This window comes from Drosophila yakuba, chromosome X, assembly GCF_016746365.2.
Source record: "Drosophila yakuba strain Tai18E2 chromosome X, Prin_Dyak_Tai18E2_2.1, whole genome shotgun sequence".
Lineage (NCBI taxonomy): Eukaryota > Metazoa > Arthropoda > Insecta > Diptera > Drosophilidae > Drosophila > Drosophila yakuba.
In genome coordinates this window covers 6,813,343-6,823,997 of record NC_052526.2, presented here as the reverse complement: position 1 = coordinate 6,823,997, position 10,655 = coordinate 6,813,343, and the positions used below count along the sequence as shown (strand labels likewise).

General features: G+C 43.2%; 3 protein-coding genes across 3 annotated transcripts; 1 reads left to right on the top strand and 2 right to left on the bottom strand.

Annotated features, from left to right (window-relative positions):
* The first annotated feature begins 153 nt into the window (after positions 1 to 153).
* Positions 154 to 2,512, top strand: LOC6524506 (Meckel syndrome type 1 protein homolog). Its single transcript, XM_002100327.3, has one exon. It carries the CDS (start codon positions 295 to 297, stop codon positions 2,359 to 2,361), a length of 2,067 nt encoding a protein of 688 aa, XP_002100363.3. The 5' UTR covers positions 154 to 294; the 3' UTR covers positions 2,362 to 2,512.
* Positions 2,508 to 5,183, bottom strand: LOC6524505 (larval serum protein 1 alpha chain). Its single transcript, XM_002100326.4, has 2 exons — positions 4,889 to 5,183; positions 2,508 to 4,828 (listed from the first exon to the last, which is right to left on the bottom strand). Exons 1-2 carry the CDS (start codon positions 5,096 to 5,098, stop codon positions 2,591 to 2,593), a joined length of 2,448 nt encoding a protein of 815 aa, XP_002100362.1. The 5' UTR covers positions 5,099 to 5,183; the 3' UTR covers positions 2,508 to 2,590.
* Positions 5,184 to 7,600: 2,417 nt separating this feature from the next.
* On the bottom strand, positions 7,601 to 10,041 carry LOC6524504. Its single transcript, XM_002100325.3, has 4 exons — positions 9,915 to 10,041; positions 8,964 to 9,178; positions 8,563 to 8,742; positions 7,601 to 8,284 (listed from the first exon to the last, which is right to left on the bottom strand). The coding sequence occupies exons 1-4, from the start codon at positions 9,924 to 9,926 to the stop codon at positions 8,032 to 8,034; spliced, it is 660 nt and encodes a 219-aa protein (XP_002100361.1). The 5' UTR covers positions 9,927 to 10,041; the 3' UTR covers positions 7,601 to 8,031.
* Positions 10,042 to 10,655: the final 614 nt, after the last annotated feature.

The following is a 10,655-nucleotide window of genomic DNA, read 5'->3' as shown; positions in this document are numbered from 1 at the left end:
AATGCACTTTACACAATTAAAATTTTTTTTTAAATCACATTAGGTAGATAATCTTTTGGCTACTTTTTAGCTACTATATTTACCAATATAGTTATCGGCCTTGATAGTTGTCACGGCAACATTGAATGGTTTTTAGTATATAATTGATTGGTTGTCTGGGCAACGGTATTTCAAAAACCATAAACAAAAACATAACAAAATGGAAAACAAACAAGGAAGGCCACTAGTTTACAATCTTTGAGGCTTAAAAAACGAAACTAAAAGTCGAGTGGCTGGAAAAATCAACGAGATATCATGCAAAAAAGCAGTGACATAAAGCGCACTGGCGTATATCGCGTGAGCGGAAACATTGGCGATCTGCAATTGGAACTGAAGCTGCGTCACATCAGTGAATGGCTTCCGGTGCCCAAGTTTGAGTACGTGGGTGCGCAGTCGACGAACGCACATGGTGACCACTATCCCGCATCGGAGGAAGACATCTGGCATGATTGCTATATCCATGTTCCCCACGACGATGACTCCTATGGTGGCAAGAATCGCTTGGGCTACTACTGCAGTTACTATAATGTGGGAACTGGTTACACCGGCAATGCAGTCAGGAGACGAAGGAGTCCCATGTCTCAGCACGAGGAGGAGGAGGAGGACAAGGAGAAGAAGGAGGAGGAAGTAACGGATGTGGAGTCCCAGAGTAATCCCTCGTGGAGCATCCTAAGTGATAATAGCCGGCCTCCCGCTGGTGATCTGTTCTATGAACGGAATAAGGAACTATGCAATGGTGCCATAGCCACGATACGCATATCCTGGCAGCAAAAGCACTTCAGTCAAGCGGAACTGGAACGGTATATAAACGATCCCGGAAGTTGTGCCTCGAAACTCCAGCGACGCTATCACAATTGGGCCTTGGAAAGCCTGGAGCTGCAACAGCGATACCTAAAGAAACTGGAGAATCGGGAAGATGGGGAAAAGGAGCAGGATCCCGAACCAATTACTGTTCGTCGCCGGATGCGTAAGACCAAGACGAAGCAGAGAAGTTGCTCCACCCTGGTGCACCTGGGAGGTGGCAGTCTGTCCTCGGCGAATATGTCGGATGTTTCGGTACTGGATGATCCCAACTTTGCTGCCAGAACTTGCCTCATACACACCTTATTGGATACCGATCCCGAGAACCTTATGCCCGCCGAAGCGAGTGAGTTCCATAAGAAGGGCTATCAGCTAATGTACATCTATGCCGATCTGCAGCAGGACACTCTGTTGATCAGTATACGCTATGATCCCGAACAGGGTCTGCTCTATGTCTATCCGGATTTCAGCAGCAGTGCCCAAGATCTGGATTATGTGGTGCAGATCGAGCGGAATAACGATTGCCGACAGTTGTATGCCTTTGGCTTTGAGAATGTCACACCGCTGGAGGCCTACGACGATGCCAGTTTTCCGGAGGAGGCGAATGGGGAGGAGGAACAGGAGGTTGCGGATGGCTTTCCCCACGAAGAAGATCTGCCCGATAAAGCCTCCGCCGAAGAGATTCTGGAGTTTTACCACAGACGACGAGCAGCAGCCAGCGAGAGGAGAAGTCTCCTCCAGTTCGAAATGCCGCCCAAGAGAATGAGGCGGGTCAGCCTGCTGCTGGAGCTACAGGAAGGCCAGAACTTTGAGAACCCCAACATACACGTCAGATACTATCTGAAAGCTCCAGCAAATACCCTTTATGAGGGCATACCGGGTGTGGATCCCATGCAGGGAGCCACGGCCACGTGCAGGAATGCCGGCGACTGGAGGACTGCGCATTTGGGTCACTGCTGGCAGGTGACCCTACTCCTGGAGGAACAACATCATCCCGCTGATCTACTGCATTTATATTTCGAAGTGATCAGCATAGACAGCTGGCAGCGGGAGCGATGTGAGGGATATGCCCACCATGCCATATCACTGACATCCGCACTGCCAACGGACTCCATACGGTTGCAGTGCATCCGACCATTGGGCAACTGGCTGGATGCCCTCAATCGGTATTTCATAGGCGGTCGGCAGCTGTTTGACTTTGAGTCCTTCTTCGATGTACGCCGGCAATCGGAAGTGCACACTCGTTTGCATTTTAACTCGGACAGCGCAATGACCACCACGGGAACACTTACGCTTCGGCTCCAAAAGCTTCAGCAGCGCCAAGTGGACACATCTAGCCAGTTCCATCACCATTTCCATCTGGATCTCGGCAACGATAGCAGCGACGATGGCGTCAGCGGTGAGGAGGATGTCAAATCCACTTCGAATGCCGATACTTCGAGGGCCACCACCTTGGACGAGGTGATGGCCGCCTTTGTGGAGGCCAGGGAACGCATCGAGTTGCTGCTGGGAACCAGCTGAGAAACACCTTCACCATTATGAGCATACTTCCAGGCTGAGATTGGAGCTTTTCAATGTGTACAGTAATATGATAACCAGAATTTTTTTTTATAAACTAATTAATTTGGTGAAAAAGACAGCAATCTGCACAAAGAAATCAGAATACCTTGGATTTTCGAAAGTTTATTTCACTTTTTGCTATCTATAAACTAAATTCGATTCATGGTCAAAATCAAAGTGCCATTTTGGTCTACAACTTGAAGTACTTGGTGTAGTAGTCGCTGAAGAAGGTGTAATCGAAGTGACCGTAGTTGGAGTATTCCTTGTAGTTGTAGTACTTCTCCATTGCATCCGCATGGTAGATGGTCACATCCTTGAAGTACATGTTGGGCACGTAGAACTCGTACTCGTCGATTTCGCGATCGAAGGGATATCCAAAAGGCAGGCTGTCCACGTGGCGAGCTCCGGATCCGATGCCGCAGGAGTAGGTGTAGTCGAAGGTGGTGAACTGCTCGTGCTGTGGCGCCATGTAGGGAACCACCATGAAGAACATCTGCATGGGCATGCCCTTCTTCCAGCCCATGGGCAGAACCAGACGATCGGGGAATCCGCAGTGGGGCTCAGTTAGGTCCATTGGGTAATCGTACTTGCCATCGAAGGCCATCATCGTGTAGTAGTACAACTCGGTGTAGGTGGTGCGATCCTTGACGGTCCAAGCGAAGTCGTTGGACTTTCTGGTGATCAGGTTGCTGCCCGTTTTCAGCGAATAGGTGAACTCATCGATTTCCATAAAGTTGAAGCGGTTGTCGGTCAGCGAGATCATCCTGCCGAACTCATCGAACTTGGGTCCCAGGAAGGCGCGAATGACCACCTTCTCATCCCTGGCCGAATCGATGGTGTAGGTGTAGCTGAAGGGTTTGTGATTCAAGCGCATCTGGCGGGCAAACAAGGACTTGTCCCATAGGAACTGACCCTCGTGGAAGATCATCTTGCCGTTAAGCATGTTGGTCACATCGAAATCAACCATATCAAAGTAGGTAACCAGCTCGCTGACCTCCACATGCTTCAGTGTAACGCCGGGCATGAGAAGTTGCTCCTTGGTGTACTTGGGCAGATGGTGCATGAACTGGAAGTAGACCTGGGCAATTGACTTGTAGAACATGTAGAACATGGTATCCCGCATCATCGTCTCGAAGTTCAGCATTACGTTGGGGTACACCTCCATCTGATAGTAGTGGGTATCGGCGAAGTACATATGGGCCAGCATGTACCAGAACTGGAAGAACATGTTGTCGATGGCATCAATGTTGCCCTGCAGCATGTTACCGATGATCTCAATGGACTCCGGCTTGCGCAGATCGATCATGTGACCATCGGTCGTCTGGTAGTAGCCCAACTCGATGATGTTGTGGATGCGTCGCTGGAAATCGGTGATCTTGTCCAGCATCTCAAAGTTACCGTACGTCTCCAGTTCGTAGTAGTTCTTGCGGTAGCTGTAGCCAATGCCATTGTAGTAGATCATCTGCGGATCGTAGCCCATCTCGATCTGGTGGTACCACGAGAACTGGGGAATCTCGCCGAGACCATGGGACAAACGCTCCATGTGGTATCTGCTGAGCAGCTGGTGCACATTGTACAGCCACCACTCGCCGCGACGATCGTTCTGCAGGCCAAAGGTCTTGCCGTCCAGGAAGAAGGAGTAGTCCATGTTCAGGTAGTACCAGTAGGTGTTCCAGCCCAGGTCCTCGGTGAAGTAGGACAGCTTGGACTCCTCGTTGTAGAGATGCAGATCGCGACTATAGTCCACCGGCATGTAGAACTTCTTCACGTCCTTCATCATCGTCAGCCACTTGCTATCCTGATTGAACTCGTAGATGTTCTCGCGCAGGATGTAGTTGCTCTCACTGTACCAGTGCTCGCCCAGACCCATCAGCTTCCACCACTGCCACGTCTTGAAGTCCTTCATGTACATGTAGTCGCTGGACTGGTGCAGACTGCTGAATCCATGTTCGTATGTCTGTCCGTGTCCTTGTGTCTTTCCGTATCCGTGTCCCATTTCTTGTGCGTATCCGTGTCCGTATGAAAAAGTGGGCATCTTGTGGTACACATCCATGTACTCCTTCTCGTACAGGCTAGTCTTCATCCACATCTCGTAGTCGAACTTCTCGGCCTCCATCACAAATTTGCTGTTGAAGAAGAACTGCGGGAAGATCTCGTGGATGGCGGGCAGCATCAGACCATGGAAGTCATCGCGATGGATGACGGCGAGGGTCAGGGCATAGACGAACATGCCCTCGTTGAAGTGCATGCGAGCAAAGGCCACATTGGTCATGAAGGTCTCCCAGTCCTTGGCGTAGTAGAAGAAGTTGAACAGTCCACGTGCCTGCTTGGCATGGTGCTTCACCAGGGCGCCAAAGAACTCGCCCTTGGGCAGCAGGGCATGTGCCTTGTAGGCCTCGTAGAACTTCTCCATGTACAGATCGAAGTGCTGCAAGGGATTGAAGGCGTATTTAGGTACCGCAGTCTACTCCCGTGTATTCCCACTCACCGTATAGTGCTCCTGCTCGAAGTAGAACTTCTTGCCCATCGCAATGTACTCCTCGAACATCAGCGGATCCTCCACGCGGTAGACGATCTCGAAGAGGAACTTCTGCTTCATCAGGAAGTCCTTGTCAGCGACCTTGATGTCGTGGGTTTGGTGGTAACCGGTCGCGGCGACCACGGCCACACAGGCCAGGAATGCGATAGCAAACTTCATCCTGGACACTCTTTCCTTCGCTCGAAACTTCACTCAACTTCAACTGCTCCGGATCGGATGCACTTGGTGGATCCAATGCCTAAAGACTGTTGCCTTAACGACGCCCACGGGTCTGCTTTTATAGCCCCAGATGCCCGCGGTAATCGGGAGTAACGTATCTGTGACGATGGGGTCAGGGATCATCGGGTGTATCTCAGGTGCTCGCCGCGAACATCTGTTGCTACTGCAGCGCATCCGCTTATCACCTGGACAGCCTCCGTTGGTCCCAACATATCGAGTCCAGATTTGCATTCCAAAAATAGCGCAACCTTCGGTTCTTTGACTGCAATTTCTGCACAGGTTCCAATATATATAATTTATATATATTAAATTATTATATATATATAAATCTATATTTTAGAGACAATACCAATCAGATACAAATTTGGAACTTGAGTTAGATATTAGGCAAGCATTATTATAGAAAATTATGTACACTGTGACGTATGAGTAATTTTATACATTTTTCTTGAGTGTTGCTACTTTATTGCGATTTTAAAAACGATTTAGTTCCAGATATATAAAGAATTAGTAAATCAAAATTTGCCTGCTGCTAAGAGCTCAAACTAGAAGTCATTAATTATAGCTTTAATTTATTCATTTTTGCATATGTGTATGTGTATGTAGATGCAGATGAATTTCACACTTTTTTTGCATGCTTTTAGGCATACGTACAAAATAAGAATTGATATCTTAGTTCAGAAAACAAAGGGGCTCCAAGTTTTCCCCGTATGCCTTAATAAATAATAATTATTATTAAAATTATTATTAAAGTTCAGAAAATGTATAAGCTGAACTAATAAAATCATAATAATAAAAAAGAATAATAAAATAAAATAAAGAAAATGATAAAAATATGAATTTATGAAGTTAATGAGATAACACCCACTTTACATTAAAAAGAAATAATGAATAATACTAAATACTAAATAATACTAAATACTTAATACTAAATAATACTAAATAATACCAAAATATTAGTGCCCTCCTCTGCGCTTCTCAAAAGTCCTACATAAGCAAACCACTTTTTCGATGTTTTTCAAAAAAAAAATACTAAATGTGAGTGAGTGGTGCAGTGATTTTTTGTGGCAGCAGAGGATATCAACAATGTGATTTCGACCTACTGGAGGAAGTGCCTGAGCAAGCTGTTTTCCAGGAGCTACGACCAGCTCTCAGCTCTGACGTGGAGAGAGCTTGAGGAAAGGGGTGAGTACCTGGGGAGAAATCGAGAGGGACGCTTAACTTTCTCACTTTTGGCTACTACTAAAAAGAAGAAGAATTATACATTTATATAGTTAAATGTGGGAAGCCAATATTTCAAATTTTATCAAATGATAGCAAATAATATATTATTAAAAAAAGAAATGTCTACTTCGTGTTGTTTACTGAGGGTGCAGTCCTTCCCAAAACAGTGGAAAATGGCAGCAAATTAAATGTTTTTTTCACATTTTTTTTAATTTTTGGTGATCATTTTTAAATATTGGCCGAAAATCATGTTTCTGGTTTTTGCGACTATGAATATCAGTATTTTGATCAGAACATTCGAAATAATGGTCCAAATATGGAATGTCATACCTCGTTGAGCTCGTAATTAAATTTCCAATCGAACTGCGTTTTCAAAAAAAAATGCTATTTTTTTCACTTTTTTTTTGCAATTTTTGATGATGTTACCCCTTACAAAAAATGCGAAAATTTGGCCAAAAATTATTTTAACAAAGTCGTTCAAAAAGTGATTTGGTTGGTTAGTATTGGTAATTAGGAGTACAAAAATGTAATTCTTTTAACATTCTGGGCATTTTTAGCCAAGTTATACAGAAAACACCAATTGTAAATATTCAATTTTTGCGGAAATTTTTTTTCTTATTTTTTGCGTAAATAAATATCAGTATTTTGATCAGAACATTCGAAATAATGGTCCAAATATGGAATGTCATACCTCGTTGAGTTTGTAATTAAATTTCCAATCAAACTGTGTTTTCAAAAAAAATTATATTTTTTTCACATTTTTTACAAATTTTAATGACCCTTTACAAAAAATGAGAAAATTTGGCCAAAAATTATTTTAACAAAGTCGTTCAAAAAGTGATTTGGTTGGTTAGTATTGGTAACTAGGAGTACAAAAATGTAATTCTTTTAACATTCTGGCCATTTTTAGCCAAGTTATACCGAAAATATCAATCGTAAATATTGCATTTTGCTAAAAATCGTTTTCCCTTTTTTTTTGCGATTATTAATATCAGAATTTTCATCACAGCATTCGAAATATTGGTCCAAATATTGAATGTCATAATTGTAAACGCGGATTTTTGGCTTTGCCAAAACCATTGAACAGCTTTAAAGACCCCAGAAACAATGAATTCCCGTTGTATCGATGATAAATTAATGTAACAAAATGCTTGCAATAAAATAAAATTAAATCTCCACATCCATATAAGTCCCAATCAAAGAAAAACACATTAAAACTTTGATCGTTAGTTTAGCCATTTTATTTACTACTAATATCACTCAGTGTATATACATAGATTCGTTTGTGTCTTTTCTCGGGATTTGTGTGTGTGTGTTTGTGTGTTTCTTTTTGTTGTGTTTGTGTGTGTGTTTTTGTGTGGTCTAGATATATAACATATATCAGTGTGTATATAGGTATAATATCATATAAAATTGTGCTCCGTGTATAACACTAAAAAATGATAAAAAAAAATTTTGCTAGCTCTGTTTTACTCTTCATTTGCCTGTTGGAGTTGCACTTAAAAACTAAATACTTGCAGCTGGGGGGAAAAATCAGGGATCGGGAATCAGGAATCAGGAATCAGGAATCGGGAATCAGGAATCGGGTGGGGCATACATTTTGCGTTAAGAACGGTGTTGGATAAGGGTATATCTAAATTGTAGCCGCCTTATGCCGTGGGCAAATACAGACGAGATGGCGTCGCCAGTGGCACCTGAGGTGGCTGATAGTCGTAGCCATTGCCATAGGCACTTCCATAGGGAGACGTGTAGCTGTAGTCATCGCCGCTCTGGCCACTGCCCCTCAGAGGTCCTTGATCGGAGTCCAGGGTCTGCTGCAGGAACTGGAAGCGGTTCTTGTTGCCCAACAGGCTGCTGGGGTCCACGGTCTGGCGCTGTCCGGCGGCAGCCAAAGGCTGGGGTCTAGAGCAAAAAAAAGGAATATATTCAGTAAGTCCATGGTATTTATAATATTAATATTAATTTATGTATATATTTATAACATGATAATAATAATATTTATAAAACGAATGAATCTTTTCATTGGTAAGCTAGTGTGTTGGTTTGCTTTCAATTTCCAATTTCTTAACAGATTTAAATCTTTTGATTCTTATGTGTTAGTTTGATTTCATTTTCCAATTTTCATCAGATTTAACAGCATTTTTGTTGTTGGTTTTTTGTAAAGTGCAATGGTTACTCACTCGGGGATGTCCAGATCCAGCTCGGTGATGGGATGGTAGCCGAACTCGTCGGCGGTGTAACGAGTCTTGTAACGCTTGCCATCGGCGCCGGTGAAGGAGTAGGAGCCGCTGACCACGAAGGTCTTGTCGTCCTTCAGTTTGCCCACGCTGCTCACTTCGATGCCGTTCTGGGTCTTCAGTCTGTAAAAAAAGGATTTTAAGTTTAGTTATGCTTACTTAAAAAACCTATAAAATATCTTGAATTTATTTTGCTATGCCCCAAAAATCTTTACAGCACCTAAGCACTCCATAAATATATGTTTAATTAGTACTATAAATCTTTGAGACTCCGTATTAATTTTCAAGAAAATGTGTTCTACACCTCCTCCATAAATCACTATATCACTCTCAACTATACTCACTCCAGCTTGAATTTCTTGCCCGAGTTGTAGTTCTGCAGGGTCTCGGTCTTGGCCTTCATGACATCGCCGCTGAAGTGCACCGCCGGCTTGTCCTCATCGATGTCCTCGGGCAGGGTGTACACGTCACTGGGATTGTACTTGAAGAGGTCCAGATTGCGATCCGTCAGATGCTTGACATCGGCGGCCGCCAGAGCAGCGAAACCCAGAAGGATCAGCTGAAAGATAGAATGCCAGGTTAGTAGTGTCACTTGTCACGACGATTTGTCTGTCATGCGAAAGAACATATCTGTGGATCACAGACGTTTCAATTTATTTTTTATTCGGAATCGCATTCGGATACGGATTTGGATTCGTATTTTGCATTTCGCATTAGCGAGCAATTAATCAAAGTCGCGCGCGAATCGCTGGCGTTTCTGACCGCACAGCGTCGCTTTGTCTCGCAAGTCTCTCGGTTTTTTTTTCGGTTGTTTTATTTATTTTTTTGTTGCTTTTTAATTTTTTTTTTATCTATATTTGCCGTGATTTATTTGATTTGGTTTCGGGCCGAGGCACTAATCATAATGGGTTCCAAACGTTTCGATATTTGTCATTCGTCTGTTTTGACGTTGATGAGCTGTGCGGCTGCTCAAGGTGATTCAAACATTTCAAGTCTCGGACTTTCCTCAAAGTGTGGGTCATTAGTTCTTTAACTTGGCATACTAATACTCAGGTGATCCCAGAAATTGAAAAAAACTATAGGCCAGCCTCACAGGAACTTTGCGTAAATTGATTTTAAATGTGTTTCAAACTAATTTGGTAAAGTCATTTCTGTGGCTTAAAAGTATTCACACATTTTAAGGACATTTTTTGCGCGCACTTTCACTTGATCCTTTTTTATTTTTTATTGGGACACCACGAAAAAAAAAATATAACGCATAAAATGTATAGTTTTTAGCATTTGCAGGCACTTACAAAACTCTTCATTTTTATATGTGTGTGTGTTTGGCGAACAAAAACTCGTAACTCGAGGACTCGAAGTTATGTTTTAATTATTAAGTAGCGGCTCGGTTAGTTCCGATGCTCACAGATTCTAGCAAATAAATACAAACGATGCGACTTCTTGTTTCCTTATATATGGTATTATCTGCGACGCCGGCAGCGAAGTCGGCAGAAATAGGAACCGGACAACGAACTGAGCCTCTGCCGGCGTCGCAGCCGCTTAGAATCGAAAAAAAGCCAAAGTTTGTCAACGCTGAAATCGGTAATATATATATATATATATATGTATGTATATATGTGTGAGTGTGTGAGGGCGGGGATTAGCCGAAAAGCGGGGCATCATCCATCTGCAACTTCAGCGACTTCATCAACTTCCAGAAGATGTAACATTTTAGGCTCTTCTGGGCAATTCTCCTTTGGCATCTCGGTTGCTGACGGAGCCTGAACGCAGATCGAAGCATAGAAATCTGGTTTTCGGGGCAACAAAATTAGAAAACCGCCATCATCAAATTAGCATACACGTTTAATGATGATTCTCGCCCTGAGTGTGTGTGTGTGTGCATGTGCGTAAATTTAAATCTGCGTTAATTTTTTATAAAGCATGGAATATATAAAATATATCTATATATATATATATATTTATATATATATACTAACGATAAAATATGCGTCGATTCACGATTAACGATTTTGGGCGACCAGTTTGTTTTAGCG

What these genes read in the sequence shown, in the direction of transcription:
- LOC6524506 (XM_002100327.3), top strand. Translation starts at nt 295, where the DNA reads ATGCAAAAAAGCAGTGACATAAAGCGCACTGGCGTATATCGCGTGAGC.
- LOC6524505 (XM_002100326.4), bottom strand. Translation starts at nt 5,098, where the DNA reads ATGAAGTTTGCTATCGCATTCCTGGCCTGTGTGGCCGTGGTCGCCGCG. An exon ending in TCGAGCAGGAGCACTATACG is followed by an intron (nt 4,829 to 4,888) that starts GTGAGTGGGAAT and finishes AATCCCTTGCAG; the next exon opens with CACTTCGATCTGTACATGGA.
- LOC6524504 (XM_002100325.3), bottom strand. An exon ending in GGCAAGAAATTCAAGCTGGA is followed by an intron (nt 8,743 to 8,963) that starts GTGAGTATAGTT and finishes CTTTTTTTACAG; the next exon opens with ACTGAAGACCCAGAACGGCA. An exon ending in CTGGATCTGGACATCCCCGA is followed by an intron (nt 8,285 to 8,562) that starts GTGAGTAACCAT and finishes TTTTTGCTCTAG; the next exon opens with ACCCCAGCCTTTGGCTGCCG.